Source organism: Sceloporus undulatus, chromosome 4 (genome assembly GCF_019175285.1).
Source record: "Sceloporus undulatus isolate JIND9_A2432 ecotype Alabama chromosome 4, SceUnd_v1.1, whole genome shotgun sequence".
NCBI lineage: Eukaryota > Metazoa > Chordata > Lepidosauria > Squamata > Phrynosomatidae > Sceloporus > Sceloporus undulatus.
The window spans coordinates 247,259,551-247,278,395 of NC_056525.1; the positions used below are offsets into that span (position 1 = coordinate 247,259,551).

The following is an 18,845-nucleotide window of genomic DNA, read 5'->3' on the forward strand; positions in this document are numbered from 1 at the left end:
ACTGCAGCCACAATGTTGTAAGTCCAATCCTGGAGGGCTCCAAGGCTGACTTGGCCTTCCATCATTTCGTAGGTTGGTAAAATGAGTATCCAACTTGTTGGGGGGCAGTTGGCTTACAGACTGTAAACCACTTAGAGAGTGCTGAGTCCACTATTAAGCAGTATAGAAATGTACTTGCTATTGCTATTGACTACATTTGTATTGGTACTATATGAAATTAAAAAGGTAAAAACTAAATTCAAAAATATTGAAATGCAATTTATGATTAGCAATATTTAGTCAGCTTCCTGTTTCTCAAAGGAACAAGCCTAATCCTAATATCATAGTATCACAGAGCTGGAAGGGACCAATAGGGCCCAACCTCCTGCCATATAGGAATACACAACTAAAGCATACCCAAATGATAATCACCCAATTCTGTTTAAAAAAAACTCTGAAGAAGAATTTCATTCTGATTTTTGTAGCTTAAACTATGACAGAAGAAATTCAGACAATAAGAAATGTTGAGGGACGCCAAAGGCCATTTAGCCTAACCCCAAGTTAGGCAGGAACCTACAGCTAAAGCATCCCTGAGAGGTGTCCATGAACCTTTAATGAAGGAACGACCACCACCTTCTATTCTACTCCTGAAGAGCTCATGAATACCATCAGGAAATGCTATCTAATATTTCTTCCTAGTGCTGAACTCTCCTTTCTTATAATTTGAATTCATGGTCTAGGTCCTAGTCTTTTGAAGTAGAAGAAAACAAGTTTAGTCCATCATCCACCTAACAGTCGCTTCATATATTTAAAGACACCTATCATTTCTTCAGCCCTAAGTACCATGAAGGCACAAGATCTCATCTGACCTTGGAAGCTAAGCATGGTCAGCACTTGAGTGGGAGACCACCACGGAATACCAAGTGCTGCAGGCTGTATTTCAAAGGAAGGCAAAGGCAAACCATCTCTGAATACTCCTTGAGTAACAAAAGGCTATAAAATCCATGGGGTCGCCATAAGCTGACAGGCAACTTGGAGGCACATTAAAACACATCTAAAACTCCATCTTCTCTTCTCCATGCTAAAGATACTCGACTCTCTCTCAAGCACTCTTCATGCAGCTTGGTTTCCAGACTCTTCACCATTTTCATTGTCCATCTTGATTCAATAACCAAGGCCTCTCTGCAGATTTAATGCAGTTCAACAACACTTTAACTGCTGTGGCTCCATCCTATGGAATCCTGGGATTTGTAGTTTGTTGTAAAACCAGCGCTCTCCCTAAATGTGTCACAAAACACAAATCCTAGAATCCCATAGCACTGAGCAATGGCAGTTAAGGCGGTGACAAACTGCATTAATTCTGCAGTCAGCCTCAGTCTACAAAAGCATACTAAAATCATAGCATGATAGAGCTGGAAGAGACCGCAAGGGCCATCCAGTCCAATCCGCTTCTGCCATGCAGGATCTCACAATCAAAGCATTCCCGACAAATGGCCATTGGGCCTCTGGTTAAAAGCCTCCAAAGAAGGAGACTCCATCCACTCTCTGAGGGAATGTGTTCCACTATTGAACAGCCCTTACTGTCAGGAAGTTCTTCCTAATATTTAGGTGGACTCTCTTTTCTTGTGGCTTGAATCCATTGCTCAAAGTCTTAGTCTCCAGACCAGCAGAAAACCAGAACTCCATGTTTTGTTAACAGTTTGCTCCTATACAGGATAAGCATACCCTGGATATCTTTGGTCACCATGACCTGAACTGATGACCCTGGAGGCTGTATTTATGATGCTGTAAGTGACACTGATGAAGGAGCCAGAAGTCTGCATCAGAGCCTGGGAAGGACCTCCACTGAGAAAGACACAAACTATCAAATGTATTTCCAGTACGTTGCTCAGGTTTGCCAAAACTTTTTCCAGGCTGATCATATCCAATTATTTGCCTCTCTGCCAAAGGCAAGGGAAAGCCCTAGTCTTGGGCAGAAGGAGACAGTTTATTATAGGGTTACTCCTTTTCCTCTGATGCTGGCCTAACTTAAGGAAAGTAACTGTAGCTGCCATGACTGGCGTGTTAGGAAGGCCCTTTCACATTTGCCAAATTATAGCACTATGATTCCACTTCAGCTGCCATGGTGGCATCTTATGGAGCCTTGAGATCCATAAGTCTCTACCAAGCTGCAGTTAACTTGATGGCACATAACAATATATATTTGTTATGTCTTCTCATTTTGTTTTTTACTGCAAATTTTGTTGCTGTTTTGTTTTTTGTGACCTGTTTGGAAGAATTTATTGCTAGAGATGAGGTAAAAACAGGTTGATCTGGACCCATCTGAGTTGATCTGGACCCATCTTTCATGCAGTACAGTAATTGTAACTTCTGCACAAGAGCCTAGTTTGAGAGACACCAAGATTTGTGCTAAACTATGTGACATTCTCTTTCTGGACTGGCAGTCCTGAGAATTGGAGCCAACATGGTCTAGTTGTTTGAGTGTTGGTCTAGAACTCCTGGGGACCAGGGTTCAAATCAACCATGGAAACCAACTGGGTGGCCTTGGGCAAGTCACACTCTCTCAGTCTCAGAGGAAGGCCATGGCAAACCCCCTCTGAACAACTATTGCCAAGAAAATTACCTGATAGGTTCATTTTAGGGTCCTCATAAGTCTGAAATGACTTGAAGACATGCTACAACAACAAATCTTAAGAGTCCCTTGTACATAGTCAGGAGGAAGGGACAAAATGATCAGGGACATTGATCCCAGGACAGTGGGAACCAGTGCTTTTCATAGGATTTAGTGGCTCCAATTATAAGTAGACATCTGGTTCATCCATAGCAAACAGCCATGTCAGGATATACAAATGAACCACACAACCTGAAGTATATGGCAAGAGACTGGAGGAGGGCAAAGGTTGCCCCCATCTTCAAAAAACCCAAGGGAAAGAGGACCCAAACAATCACTTCCCAGTCAGCCTGACATCAATACCAGGAAATATTCTAGAGCAGATCATTAGTCTGAAATCACTTTAAAAAGAATGTCATTATCACTAAAAGTCAGGATGGGTCACACTTATCTCTTTTTTGATAGAGTCTCAAGCTTGGTTATGAAGGGAATGTTGTGGATGTAGCATATCTTTATGTCAGTAAGGCCTTTGACAGGTCCTCCATTATATTCTCACAAAAAGGCTAGTAAAACATGGGCTAGACAATGCGACTGTTAGGTGGATTTGTAACTGGTTGACAGACCAAACCTAAAGGGTATTCAATAATGTCTCGTCTCCAACCAAGAGAGAAATGACTAGCAGGGCACCACAGGATACTGTCCTGGGCCCAGTACTATTCAACATCTTTATCAATGGCTTGGATGATGGAACACAGGGCATGCTTATCAAATTTCAGATGACACCAAATTAAGAGGAGTAGCTATACCCCAGAGGACAGGATCAGAATTCAAAGTGACCCTAAGTGATTAGGGAGCTGGGCCATAACTAACAAAATGAATTTCAACAGGGAGAAATGTAGGATTATACACTTGGACAGCAAAGATGAAATGCACATAGGAAATGCATATAGGATGGGTGACACCTGGCTCAATAGCAGCACATGCAAAAAGGATCTAGGAGTCTCTTCCAACTCTATGATTCTAAATACATAAAAGGAGCTAAATAAGCTAACAGGTTTTAATCAATTACCCAAAAATGCACAAGCAAAACAACAGCTTTGTGATGATCAGCCAAGAAATTACAAAACAGTCCCCAAGCTACATAGTAGGATTCATCTTTACGTATGGTTGCCAGGTGATATAACAGGCAGGCCTCCTGTCCCTTTAATGGTTGTGCAGAAGAGGGAATTTCAACAGGTGCTGCTTGTCAAGCATTCAGCACCTGCTGAAATCCTCTTTTCTACACTATTATTAAAGAGATGGTAGTTCTGTCCTTTAGTTCACCTGGCAGCCTAATCTTGAGGGAAAGTGTTGAGTAAAATAAAAACAGGAAGGGATATTCAAATTTGCAGTAGAGTAGGTCATGGTAGAATTTCAGGGATGTAGAAAATGTAGTTTGAGAATGAAAATAGAAATGTTCATCATCATCCATAAATGTAAGACCTTATTCCTAGTTTTCATCTCACCTGGAGTAGAATCAAAACAGTCCACAATGAATTGGATTTATCCTTTATGTTGACTCATACTCAACCGTTAATTCAATGGGTCTTCTCTAGTTGGGAATGATGAATATGATTCAGGCCGAGGTGTGTAGAATTGTAGAACTGTGTTGGAAAAATCCTACGTTACACCTCTGTACCCCCAACATTATTCTTGGGCCTGTGTGGTGTGCTGAACCACAGATCACAAACACACAACCTGCCTTCAGATCTGGAGCCTGAAGAGGCTTCAATCTTGGGCCCCAGTTTTGACAGTGAGGATGTGGACTTTCCACTCTTTTAAATTTTCTGTTTTCTAAAGGTAGGTTGAGAAAATAGCTTTCAGGTAGAAGGTTTAATGTATGATGACTTAGATGCCCTCAGGTCCCTTCCCACCCTGAGAGAATATGCATGGAATGCAAGGGGTCATTATTTCCCTGCATTGAAGCCAATGCACTAACTTAAGCCCAACTTGATAGAGTTGGTTTAGATGAGCAAGTGAGTGACAAGGTTTTTAGGAGGTATCTCACCCGCCCTGTTTGAGGCAGGAGAGGATCTTTCACCAAAACAAGGCCCACCCCATTCTTTATCTGCTTAATTCTGCTAAGTTACACTTGCCTAAAGGTCAAGGGAGCAGCTGTTCAGAGAAAAGGAGACGTCCTCCTTGATGTATCACACTAATATTGTCATGATGTAAAGAACCCATTGGCCCTGTATGGTTCTGTAGATGATCCTCCCAGCCTCACGTGGTGGAACTGTTCCTTTCCAAGACCTATAAAGCAACGCCAAGAAGAAAGGATGCCCCATTCCCTGCTTCACCGATGCATTTAACAACAATGAAGGCGCTTCTGATCTGCATGTTGGCTGGAAGCCTCTTCATACAGCCAAGTAAGTCTTTTGGATGTTTCACCTCTAGCAGTGGGTTTCTCCATCGGGCATCTTTTTGCAAAAGTTGCTTGTGCTCGTTTTGGATCCTGAGCTATAATGGCCTGCCTCCTATTTCTCGTCCTAATCTGACTATTCCCTATAAGAGTCTATCTGAGTTTTGAGACCAGTTGGTCCTACCACCATCAAAATTACGTTTGTTGAGGAACTAGGAGGACAAGACTTGTGAAGTAGCTGGGAAGGTTCCATTGACTGCTGAAGTTTGATCCGTCAAGTGGGAGGGATAGAATTCATAGAATCATAGAATTCAAAGACATAGCTGTATAAGTCTGGGAAATCAGTCTGCAAAGGGATCTTGTAGCACCTTTGAGAATAACTCAAAAAAGAAGCTGGTAGCATGAGCTTTCATAGATTTGAGTGTACTTCCTCAGATAAATGCAAGTCTAGGAAAGCACATGCTACCAACTTTGTTCTTGCTGTTAGTCTCAAAACCACTACAAGGTCCCTTTGTATAGAATAAACACAGTAAGGGTAAGTGGTAGCAGAGTTCGGAAATGTCACTTGGGGGAAGATATACCTCCCAACCAATATGGCCACAGGCTCTGAAGTAGAAGGGAAATGAATTTGTTCCTAAAAATCTTGCCTGAAATTCAGTATGGGTTTTGTTGTTGTTGTGTGTCTTCAAGTTGTTTCTGACTTATAGCAATCCTAAGGTTCACCTATGATGGGGTTTTCTTGGGACTTGTATCAATGGGAAATAGAATTGAGCAGCTTCACAACCTCTGTATTCAGCAAGGGCCTGTTATGATGTTATTTTATAGGGGAGCCAGTGATGTGACTGGTTTGCATTGAAACCAATGGGCATCAGGACCGATGTGCAGCAAGTGCGAATGCACATCTGGCACTCCCGGTGCCCATCTGGACAATGAGTCAGGATTACAGATGTGCATTGGCAGAGCCTGATGGGTAATGGGACACTGACTGGAGAGTACCAATGTCCATATTGGGACACCATGACACAAATCTTCATAGTTTACCAGTTATGTAACACCTCTTCTGCTTAGCTAAGTATACATGAAGTTACACAACACAGACTCCGATATAGAAATCATGGTTCCTATCCAGGGAATTTGTTGTCAAAAATACACTACTTGTTCTCTTCATCCTTTTGAATATTCTTCAGTCATTTGAAATGAGAACGTTACTTACAATCATCTTTGATTTTTAATATCCCATATTTTACTGGCTTTTATAGTTGGCATGCAACAATCTTCAGCATCTGACAATTGTTTGACACTTGGCATGTGAAAAGAGGATGTAAAACTGGACTGTGTATGCTAATTGAGATGCAGCACAAATGCATATCAGACATTGTCTGAAAGCTGCCATGTAGAGGCTTTGCTAATTGAGAGGCAATGGTCTGCGGTGAGAATACTTAACAGTCAGAGACTTCGTCTTTGGCACCTGCCAGAATCAGAAGAAGAAATGCCAATGAGTCAAAAGCATGTGGATTTCACATTTGACATGGAGCCAAGCCTCAAATATTTGCAGCATTTTGTGTCAGCTCCAATCCAAACAGAAAGGAGCATGGGCATATAAATCAGACCCCCAAGGACTTTTCCATGCCAAGGAAGAAGCCACACGAATCAAAATAAACTTGTCTTCCTTCCAACACTGCAATCTGGGCATATATGTGCAGACAACTATGTCCAGAAGGAAAGCCATAATACACATTCTGATTTCCAAGTGCTCTCTAACTGCCTTGCCCTTGAATCATGTTGTATAATGTAACATTTATACAGTGGGATCTTGGCATCCACTGGGATTTGATTTGAGGACACCCCACCTCCCACCCCCATAGATACCAAAATCTGTGGATGCTCAAGTTCCATTACATACAGTGGCATAGTAAAATGAAGTCCCTTATATAAAATGTTAAAACCAAAGTTTGCTTTTGGGGATTTATATTTTTTGGAATAAATGCAGATAGATAGGCACATTTTTGTTTACAGTATTTTGATTCATAATTAGCATATGATAGCTTAGCTGATTGCAAAGACTGCTGCCACACTACAGAATTAATGCAGTCTTGACATAGCTTTAACGGCCATGGTTTCATCCTATGGAATCCTGGGATTTGTAGTTTGTTGTGGGACCATGCGGGCGCACTGTAATGCAGTTTGACACAATTTTTGCTGTCGTGGCTCATTGCTATGGCATTCTGGGATTTGTAGTTTTGAGAGATATTAGCTTTCTCACTCAGAGAGCTCTGGTGCCACAAAAAACCACAAATCCCAAGATTCCAGAGGGATGGCACCATGACAGTTAAAGAAGTAGCAAAGTGCATCACTTTCTACGGTGCAGGTTCAGTTGTCTTCTAGGGATGCATCTGTGTTTCCCTTGTAAATTAGAATACCTTCCCTGCATCCCAGATTAAACCATCTCTTTCTCTTTCAGCTGGTTCACTCAAGTGCTACACATGCAACACACAGCTCAACAACGCCAACTGCCAAGCAGCAGTCAATTGCAAGGGAAATGAAAACGCCTGCAAGACAGATGTTGTTGGTAAGACAAATTCTTGGACATGCCTCTCATTCTTTTCTTCCCCTCTTCTGGGCTAAAGGATTTTGTCAAAACTTTATCACGTACAGTAGTTCTGTTTCTTCCCAGTAGAATACCCTTCTTTCTCTTCCATCCTATGTTCTCACACACCAGGTTTTATATGCTTTAAATTATTGTTGTTGTATGTGCCTTCAAGTCACTTCTGACTTAAACAAATCTTGACAAGAAACCCTTTGATAGCTTTGCCTTAAGGTGACCTACATCACAGTGTTTTCTTGGCAAGGTTTGTTCAGAGAGGGATTACCTTTCCCTTCCTCTGAGGCTGAGAAAGTGTGACTTGCCCAAGGTAACCCTGTAGGTTTTTATATGGCCAAGCCAGGATACAAACTCGGTTCTCCAGAATCCTACTCCAGCACTCAGATGACTACAACACGCTACTACAAAAATCCCAGTTGACAAAAAGAAAGTTACCAATATTTTGGATCCAAACGTCTTCATAAACCAGAGGCGGGGAATGTGTGGTCTCACAAGACCCACAATGTCCCCATAACAAACAAGGCAGCAATATTGCTGTGTTTGCAGGGCACTGTGAGCTGTTTTAGGCCCAGAAGATGCCTTTTTATCCAACAAGAAGTGACCTAGAAGTTGCGGGGAAAGCCTCTCCTGGGTCCAAATGACCCAGAAACGGCCAGGAATATGGTGATATCCCCCTCACTCTACCCATGTTTTGCTATATCTTATTATTTAAATGTTAATATGTATTAATATGTATTATGTTTAATTATATTTGTAGAATGTATGCCTTAGGCAGGTTTGATTTTACTTTATTCAATTTTTTAACTGACAATATGTACAACGCTGTGTAAATTTACAGCGCTCTATAAATAAAGTATAATAATAATAATAATAATAATAATAATAATAATAATAATAATAATAGGTGGCATGGAGGGGGACATTCACTGCCCATTCTCAGGCCTCCTATCTTTTCCCAGCCTCAAACTGCCAAGCTAATTCAAAAACTATAAAGCACGGCCACCAATACAAATGGACTCTTTATGCCACTTGACAGCTGCGAACATTTGGCTATGATGCTACCAATGACTCTAAAACCCAGCTGCTTGGTGGCAAAGACCCAACTCATTACACCCTCCAATGTCCTCTCTGTGGCTCTGAAGGAGAAGCTAAAATGGTTGTACATGTGCTAACCCCAAAATGCTTGTATTTCTCTTATTTTTGGATCCTGTTGATAGAGAATATCTTCCAAAAGAACAAGCTGACACTATAAAGGTTACATAGTGTATTGTGTTCCCCAAGATGCTAAGAAACTGGAGAATGGGTTATGGTTTAACCTTAGAGAATGGTTGTTTAACCTTACAAGAGGCTGCATGACCAAGAAATGCCTAGAAATGTTGACTTCTGACAAATCGGTTTGCTTCGTGAGATTTTCCCAGAGCATGTGCTTACAAGTTCTGACTTGGCAACCCTGGCAAACGATATTAGAATATCAGAGCTTATAGTTTGGTGATCCCATCCTCTTCAGATTCTACTCTGTCAGGATGCGGGCCAGAAAAGCATTTCTTTCTCTAAATAAGGTTATATCCTTGATTCACAAGGCCTTGCGTGGATCCACATTGTAGAAATAATGCAGTTTGACACCACTTTAAGTGCTGTACCTCCATCCTATGGAGCCCTGGAATTCATAGTTTGTGGCAGAACCGGAGCTCTCTGACAGAGAAGGCTAAATATCTCACAAACTACAAATCCCAGAATTCCATAGGATTGAGGTATGGCAGTTAGTGATGTGACACCACATTATTTCATCAGTGTAGATGCACCCTAGTCTTCACATTTCTCTTCGAGTTGCAGGGGGGAAAGAGTGCCCTTCAGTTCTCTAATCCCCAACAGTTCCCCACCCCAATATCAACCATTCCAGTCAGTGCTCCATAAACATTCTCCGCATGTACTCTATGCTCAGCCAGATACTAGTGGGAAGCATTTTGCTGCTGTAGAGCTTTTTGGTGGCCTGGGCTCACATGGTTCTCAGGTCCAAATTCATCATGGAAAGATGATGGAAGCTGTTCCATCATCCCCATCAGTGGGAATGTAAGAACGTCCCCTAATCTTCTCGTTCCATCTCCTTCCCAGGTGTCGTCGGCCTTTTCAACGTCATCTCTAAAGAGTGTGCTTCATTGTGTGAACCGTACTTCAAGGACTTCACCGTGGGCAGAAGGAACATTTCGTGTTGCGCGGCTGACCTCTGCAACACCAGTGGGGCCCATGGCTTCAGCACGAACTACAAAGCCCAGGTGGCTTTGGCTCTTTTTGTCAGCTTGGCCTGTATCTTTCTCCGAAGTTGACTGTGAGGGTCAGGAGAGGGGGGGGCACATTGCTTTGCAGAAGAAAAAACAAAATCTAGATTCTTTCCAATTAAAGCTGCCTGCATCCAGGACCACAATCTTAGCATTCCTCAGCATAGATCCATTGCATAGAGCATGCTTTTCTTTTTTTAGAATGCTGAAATGATTTGGGGTTTTTTTTAGAGCTACAGATACAGGATTGTGGGAGTTGTTTGTGTACCGTTTGCATGTATAAGCAATGGCACTTGCACATTCCATGGAAATTGTAGTCATAGGTTGCTTGGGTACCTCAGGGTTGAGTCTTATCTATGGACATTCTCTTTAATCAGGTTGTGGTCCATTATGTACTGGCCATCTAAGAAGAACCTTCAGTTCAACATCAGTGAAGTAGGGACATTTACTTACAAGTTGACACTCCATTGATGATGATCTGGCAGTGGAAACTAGTGACTCCCATATTAGTGGAGAAGTTAAAGCTTACTTTTTAAATGTTAGGCTTCATAGATGGTCTCTATGGTGCTGAAATCTCCTCCATCCTTACATTCAGGACATTGGACACCTATGGTAACCCTATCCAAAATCTGAAAGGGATTCACTGCCCTGATGACTTGAGAGCCACCCACCACTACTGCTTGCCTGCTTTGGGTAGCAAAAACAGGCCCTGCTGGATAAAGAATAAGAGAACATCCAGGGGCTCATTCACATCACAGAATTATAGCACTGTTATTCCACTTTAAATGCATGCTTCCAACCTGTGGGATCTTGGGGGTTGTAATTTGGTGAAGCACTGATGTTCTCTAACTGATGCTTCTCAGTGCCTCTCCCTAAACTGACAGTCCCATAGAGTAGAACCATGGTGGTTAAAGTGGAATAATAGTACTCTCATTCTGTAGTGTGAATAGGCCCTAAATCTCATGTGAAGAAGAGAATGAGAAAAGTTTATCACACTGGGTCTGATTTTGGCATTAAAGAGAGATTAAGGCACATTTAAAGCATCCTGCAAATAAAGCAAAAATGGCAAGTAATTGTGCGAATGATTATCACACACAATAGTGCAAGTAAAGTCATATCGGAAATGCAATATCACTGAAATCCCAAAAGTAAAAAGACATGCGTTAATGCTTCTTTGTGACCACTCTAATGGCAGGTTTTGTGCAATGTCGTGTGAAATTGTTTTGCATAATTACGCGTTTTTTCCAGGATATTCACGGGATAAACTCATGATGTCCTTTGTGTGATAAACTCTAGAGAGTTAGAAGAGACCCCCAGGGCCATCCAATCCAATCCCACTGTACCACGCAGGAAGACACAATCCAAGCACTTGCTGTGACAGATGACCACCCAACCTCTGTTTAAAAACCTCCAGAGAAGGAGCTCCACCTCTCTCCAAGGCAGCCTATTCCACTGTCAAACAGCTCTTACCATCAGGAAGTTCTTCCTACTAAAGTTAAGGTGGAATTTCTTTTCCTATAGCTTGAATCTATTGCTCTGAATCCTAGTCTCTGGAGCAGCAGAAAACAAGCTTGCGCCATATGACACCCTTCCAAATATTTAAATATGGCTATCATGTCACCCCTTATGCTGAGCATACTCCACTCCCTAAGTCACTCCTCATAGGGATTTAGGGTTTCCAGACCTTTCACTATTTTGGTCACTCTCTTCTGGACATACTCCCGGGCCAGACGTTATGACAGTGTAATTCTTTTTTGATCTGCAGGCCAACCTAGAAATACTTTCTTTTCAGGAGGGATCCAGCTATCCTTCAGCCAAACAAATATTTTAAGGCTCTCAATGGAATATATATATATATATATATATATATATATATTCTCCTTTTAGACTGCATTTCTGTGACAGTTGGCCAAAAGAGAAAGTGCTCCAAAAACTACTGAGAACAATGGCAAAACAAAAGCTCCAGCAGTAACTGACAGAAATTGGCCTAGCTCTTTTCTCCTATCAATCAGAGAAGGATTAGTGCTACTGGGTGGTGGTTCAGTATTATCGTTCCTTTGTACAAAAAGGTTGAGAGATCTGAACCTTAAAACCAGAGACCAATTAGCCTCCTGGTCATACTGTCAAAAGTACATGCTAGCTTTCTGTTGAGTAAGTTCCAAACCTAGGAAGAGGAAAATGAGATCATAGCAGAAGTACAGGCTGGATTTCATCATGGCAGGAGCAGAATTGACCAATGTTTTGCATTCACACATTTGCTTCATAAGAGCCTGATACAGCCAAGAGGACCTTTGTGGATTTGACCTCAACAGACAGAAGCAAAATGATGTACTATTATTCAGGGAGAAGTTGTGATTTAAAAAATAATAATAACCACATTGATCATGTAATTTTCTGTATATTTGTTTTGGTTTCTGAGACTGTTCTGCTTGGATTGTGTTTTGTGCAAAGGATGTACAAAGAAATATAAATAATATATGAATAAAATCTTTATGCTCATGGGATCTGCGGTTTAGTTCTTATGGTTTAGCTTTCTCTAGGCTACCCCTGCCATACCTTGCTGGTTTAGGTAAAGGTAAGAGAAGTAACAAACTACCTAGATTTTTGTTATTTCCGTCAAAAGAACTGATTGGCTCAAGTTAGTTTTGATTCCAGATAAGATTGGCAAACCATCTTCAGTGGGTCCACTTCTTCCTAGGTACTGCCACAGATATCTCTTGCAGTAGTTTGATACCATTTTAACTGCCCTGACTTCATCCAGTGGAATCCTGGGATTTGTAGTCAGGTGTGGGATTTGGAATCTTCTGCTAGAGAGATCTGAGAGGCGATTGTTCAGGAGAGTGCACTAGAGCTCTCCTAGAAGAGATTTCCCCTGCGCGGAAGAGATTTCTAAATCACAGAAGAAAGGCCTCTTTCCCACTACATTTTAAACCAGTTTGCTAATCGGTTTGAAGCCATTTAAATGACCCTGGTTCACACTTGAACCAAATCACTGAAGCAATTTGGGGAGGGGGACCATGCACTAGACCCGTTTAACCCACGTCTTTTTGATGCTGGTTTTTTCCACGTCTTCTTGGATAAATCGATTCCATGCAGATGTGATCCAGATGCAGATCACAATCGATTTCAAGAATTGATTTGAAGAATCGAATTCATAAATTGATTCAGTGTCAGTGTGAACGAGATATGAATCAGAATCGATTTAATATGACATGATAAAGGGTCGCCAGGCGGGGAAGCAGAAATTAACAATCTGTGTGCAGCCACCCTTCGACCCTCGTATGGAAGTACATAAATGCAATTGCAGTGATGGACAGAGGGGAAAAAACCCATTGAAAATGCTTCAAATTGAACCGATTCATTTGTCAATATGAACTACGAGTCGGTTATTTTGAAAGACTCCTGCAGGAAATGGTTTAAATTGAACTGATTCATTCCTCACTGTGAATCACAAGTGGGTTATTTTATTTTATTTTACAGCAAGAAAATGCAATCGGGACAAATGTAGTGTGAACCATCCTCCGCTGCTAAACCGATCCATCATTTCGAATCACAAAGCGATTTATTTGTAAGTGGGAATGAGGCCAAAGTCGTCATAGTCCAATGCTCAATCCCCTAAAATATGTTGGCTCCGGAAACCCATTGAGTGGCTTTGGGAAAGTCACAGCCTTTCCCAAGTGGGAAGTGGGAGGAATAGAGAGAAATTGGGACGTTTTCAAATTTCAGGATCTGCTCATTTGGTTGCCATCTTCTTCTTGTCCTATTGACACGACTTCCCAGGGAGAGAAGGTGATCCAGGAGAAGCCGTTTTTTCTTACAGATCAGTTCCAGTTGTAAAAGGGGGGGCATAGTAAGTAAGAGAAGCAGCATGGTACAGTGGTTTGAGCATTGGACTATGACTCTGAAGTCCATGGTTTGATTCTCTGATCAGCCATGGAAACCCAGAAGTCACATTCTCTCAGCCTCAGTAGAAGACAAAGGCAGCCAAAAAGAAAAAACAAATCTTACCAAGAAACCCCCATGATAGGTTCACTTTAGGGATGCTATAAGTTGGAAATGACTTGAAGACACACAACAACAACAGTGGGTGTGTGGCCCTCTCAGCCCTCATGTAGGGGCCAAGGCACCCCCCCCCCCCCGTTCTCACAGTTCCCGTTGTTGTCGTTGTGTGCCTTTAAGTTGTTTATGACTTATGGCTACCCTAAGGTGACCCTATCATGAGGTTTTCTTGGCAAGATTTGTTCAGAGGAGGTTTGCCATTGCCTTCTCCCAAGGCTGAGAGCCTGTGACATGCCCAAGGTCCCACAGTGGGGAATTGAACCCTGGTCTCCAAAGTCAGAGTCCAACACTCAAACCACTACAGCACACAGTTCCCTACCCCTAGTTTAATTACAATTTTGTACTCGCAGACAGCCTGCTTTCAGATAAAATAGCCGAGTTCAGGTCCTGCATAAGTACTGAAGACTGCAGGCAGCCCTGGGTGGAGGCAGAAAGAGGCCAGAGACTTTCTGCTTCAGAGATGTGGAAAAATACAGACGTGCCTGCCTTGCTGCAACGCCCCAGCCTTGCCTTGCAAATGCCACACATACCCCCTGTTTTGTCAGCTGAACAAGCCCAGGAAGGTTCAATTGTTTCATTTCATTAATCCTGCAGAAACCCAAAGTTGTTTTAAGAGTGCCCTGCCCTTTAGTTATAAAACCCAAACATTAAAGGAAGGTAAGCAGTCATTACACCCCTGGAGGCCTCATCGAGTGACATCCAAGCTTGCAGAGAACACTCCAAGAAATATCACCCCTATGGTTGTCAGTTCTCAGGGCCTGGCCATTCTTCTCCAGTCTCTATGGGGGAAAGGGAGGAAACTCATGATGAGAGCACTGCCTTGAAAAGAGTGTGGCTAGATATAGATACAAATAGATATAGGGAGAGGTACATATATAGATATAGAGAAATAGCGATATAGATATAGATATAGATAGTGAGTGTGGCATAGTAGTTTAAGTGTTGGAATATGACTCTGGAGACCAGGGTTCAATTCCCAGTTCAACGATGAAAGCCACTGGGTGACCTTGGGCAATTCACATCCTTTCAGCCTCAAAGGAAGGCAACCTCCTCTGAACAAATCTTGCCAAGACAACCCCATTATAGATTCACCTTAGGGTCACCATCAGTCAGAAATGACTTGAAGGCACACAACACACACATAGAGATAAATAGATTGATAGATGATAGATAGAGAGCTAGAATTGGGGCTACCAGATTGAAAAGTGCAGAGGATTCCTGTACCTTAATGTGTTGATGGAATTTCCACACATGTTGGTTGTCACGCACCAGGTAACAAGCAAAACCTGCTGAAATTCCCCCTTCTACATAATCATTCAAGGCTTAGAAACCCTCTCCAGTTTTCACTCTGGCAACCCAGATGATGAAGACACTGAAATAGTCCAGGATGTTCCATACTGTGGCTCAGTTATTACTCAGAATGGAGGCTGCAGTCAAGAAATCGGAAAAAGACTAGGACTTGGAGGGGCAGCTATAAAGGATCTAGGCAAGATCCTGAAGTGTAAAGATTTATAATTGAATGCTAAGGTAAGGATTGTCCATGTCGACGTATTTCTGATTTTTATGTATGGTTGTAAAAGCTGGACAGTGAAGAAAACAGATAGCAAGAGAATCAATTCATTTGAGATGCAGTGATGGAGGAGAGTTCTGCAGATACCACATGGACAGCTAAAAAAGAGAAATAAATGGGTCCTTGAACAAATCAGCCCTGAACTCTCCCAAGAAACCAAGATGACTAAACTGAGACTGTCGTATTTTAGACACATGAAAAGACATGATTCATAAGAAAATACAATAATGCTTGGAAGGAAGTACGAAAATAGGAACACTGCATTACAGATGGTGAGACTCAATGAAGGAAGCCATGGCCCCGAGTCTGCAAGACCTGAGCAGGGCTGTTGCAGCTAGGATGACTTGGGTCTCTCATTCACAGGGTTGCCATAAGTCAAAGACAACAGTTCAAAGTCTCCATTTTTGATATTTCTCCCCCATTCTGTGGGTCACACAGTTCTTCCCAAAGAAATTACTTTTCTGATTTTTCTTTCAAATTAATAACCAGTATCTTCTGTTCTCAGAGACCCAGCATGATGGAGTGGATTGAGAGTTGAATTAGAACTCTGGAGACCAGGGTTCAAATCCCTGCTTGGCCACAAAAACCCACTGGGTGACCTTGGGCAAGTCATACTCTCCCAGCCTCAGAGGCTGACAATGGCAAACCTCCTCTGAAGAAACATGACAAGAAAACCCTGTGATAGTTACCCTTAGGATCGCCATAAGTTGGAAACAATGTGAAGGCACACAACACACATGCACATACATCTTCTGCTCTGGAAAAATACTAGCTTGACCTGTCTAACCACAAAAAATACTGTGACCTCAATTGAATTTAGTTGTCGCTTTGTCATAACTTGCCCCCCAGGGCTGTTGGTGAGATATGGCAAGAGTTTCAGCACCCCAGGACTTAAGAAATTATAGCCCTGAAATAATGCGGGACAGAACAGAGGCAGGGCTGGCAGTGGCAACGTGGCCTCCATCCATGCATCTTTGCAAATTGGAAAGAGAGTATTGCACTGATTCTGAACCCGTTGTTAACACAGGACCTGCCCACACCATGCTTGGACTATCTGACATGTAACAGATGTAACCAGCTTTATGGGTACACATTCAAGAGCATGAACGCAAATCTGAGTTCTTGGAAAAATTGATGGCATTTGTGCAAGATACCCTAAAAGCTATCCTGGGAATCTAATCTTCCCAGAAGATATTTTCTTATCTGAAAGCCATCATTCATTAATTCCAACCATCAGGGTGGAAAAGAAAAATCTATACCACACAGTTACAGAAAACGGTTAGGTTCGTTAGCTGTATGGGATTCTGGGATTTGTAGTTGCTAATTTAGAGGATTCAGGAAAGGGTGCTAGAACTCTCTAGCAGAGAATTGCTACCTTGGGTCCCATGATGGGAGAAAGATGGGAATGGGATACAAAGAAAATTAATATTAAGTGGACCCTCCACATCTGCTGGGATTAGGGCACAGGTCCCCCATCAAAGTGGGAAAATCGCAAATAGAATAATTTTAAAAAACACTATTTTTTTCTACCTGCGAGAACACCATTCTAGGAATGTCTAAGTCCTCCAGTACAACTCTGTGGTCAACATCTGCTGGAAGTTGACCATAGAATTGAACCAGAGGACCTACAAATGCCTAGAGAATTGTTCTCTCTAGGAATTTCTAGGTCTTCCAACATGACTTCTGGCAGATTTTGACCACAGAGTTGTGCTGGAGGACCTAGAGATTCCTAGAGAGAACAAGTATGGGTAGCTGTGCTGGCCATTTAGCAAATTCAGACAAAAATCCACGAAATGGTGATACCTTTATTGGCCAACCAAAAGGCACAATATACTTGTTGCAAGCTTTTGAAGTTCCACTGGAGTTCCAGGTATCACTGTTTGGTGGATTTTTGTTTAAACTAGAGAGAACAAATTAACCAACTCCATTAATAATCAAATCTGTAAAAGTCTAGTCTGCAGATGTGGAGGAATGACTGTACTAGTACTACTGGAAACCATGCTTTATTGGGAAAGACTTAGAGAGCTGAGTATGTTTAGCCTGGAGAAGAGAAGGTTAAGAGGTGATATGATAGCCCTGTTTAAATATTTGAAAGGATGTCATATTGAGGAGGGAGCAAGCTTGTTTTCTGCTGCTCCGGAGAACAGAACCCGGAACAATGGATGCAAGCTACAGGAAAAGAGATTCCACCTGAACATTAGGAGGAACTTCCTGACAGTAAAGGCTGTTCGACAGTGAAACACACTCCCTCAGAGACTGGTGGAGTCTCCTTCCTCGGAGGTCTTTAAACAGAGGCTGGATGGCCATTTGTCGGAGATTATTTTGATTGAGAGTTCCTGCATGGCAGAATGGGGTTGGACTGGATGGCCTTGAGGCCTCTTTCAACTCTACATTTCTATGATTCTATGAATAATGATAAAAGCACTTCTCCAAACTGCACATCCCAGGACTCTGTAGGATGGAACCGTGGTATCAAACTGCTATAACTGTACAGTGTGGATACACTCTATGACTCATTGTTGATGGAAAGGCCAGAAATTACTACAGGTTAACTAACATACAGGAACCATTTTTGTGAGGGTGCCCCTCTCCAGCTGTCAATGTCTGTCCTTTGGTCATTCACCAAATTTGCTGAGTTCTAGGAGAAACTCAGGATACATTCTCATTAATTTTACAAGCTTCTATTGATTAATGCTGTTGATCTAAACACTGCACCTTAGTGCTTCCTCAGTTTTACCGAATGACCCCCATATCTGCAAGGATTATGTTACAAAGCGCCCTGTGGAGACCTGAAACAATGAAGTTTATCGCACGGGGCCTAAACCGGTCCCCAGCGCGTTCTAACTGGGGCGAGCGGGGGCGCGCAAGGAACGCGATGGGCACTGGTTGGGGCCCAAAACGCGACTATATCACACGGGGGGACGCCGCCGCCGCGCGCTCCCATTGTGTCCCAATTCTGTTCCAGAGGGCGCCATTTCTGGGAACTGTTTCAAAGCGTCCCCAGAAATGGCACCCTCTGGAACAGAATTGGGACGCAATGGGAACGCGTGGCGGCGGCGGCCCCCCGTGCGATAAAGTCGCGTTTTGGGCCCCATCCAGTGCCCATCGCGTTCCGTGCGCGCCCCCGCTCGCCCCCGTTAGAACGCGCTGGGGACTGGTTTAGGCCCCGTGCGATAAACTTATATGAATAATAGGGACCTCTAGGGTTTTTTCAATGAAACAAACTACATCCAGCCCAAGCTTACCATAGAATCACAATGAAGAACCTACAAATGCCTAGAGAGAACACTTCTCTAGGCATTTCTAGGTCTTCCAGAGTGATTCTATGATATGCTTGGGCTGGAACTTCA

General features: G+C 42.5%; 1 protein-coding gene across 1 annotated transcript; it reads left to right on the forward strand.

Annotated features, from left to right (window-relative positions):
• The first annotated feature begins 1,814 nt into the window (after positions 1-1,814).
• Positions 1,815-10,031, forward strand: PSCA (prostate stem cell antigen). Its single transcript, XM_042461736.1, has 4 exons — positions 1,815-1,858; positions 4,835-4,995; positions 7,450-7,557; positions 9,703-10,031. Exons 2-4 carry the CDS (start codon positions 4,929-4,931, stop codon positions 9,912-9,914), a joined length of 387 nt encoding a protein of 128 aa, XP_042317670.1. The 5' UTR covers positions 1,815-1,858; positions 4,835-4,928; the 3' UTR covers positions 9,915-10,031.
• The last annotated feature ends 8,814 nt before the right edge of the window (positions 10,032-18,845 follow it).

Excerpts from the sequence above, each read along its gene's own strand:
- PSCA (XM_042461736.1), top strand. The coding sequence starts at position 4,929 with ATGCATTTAACAACAATGAAGGCGCTTCTGATCTGCATGTTGGCTGGA. Across the intron at positions 4,996-7,449 it reads AAGCCTCTTCATACAGCCAA|CTGGTTCACTCAAGTGCTAC; the intron begins GTAAGTCTTTTG and ends TTTCTCTTTCAG. Across the intron at positions 7,558-9,702 it reads CTGCAAGACAGATGTTGTTG|GTGTCGTCGGCCTTTTCAAC; the intron begins GTAAGACAAATT and ends TCTCCTTCCCAG.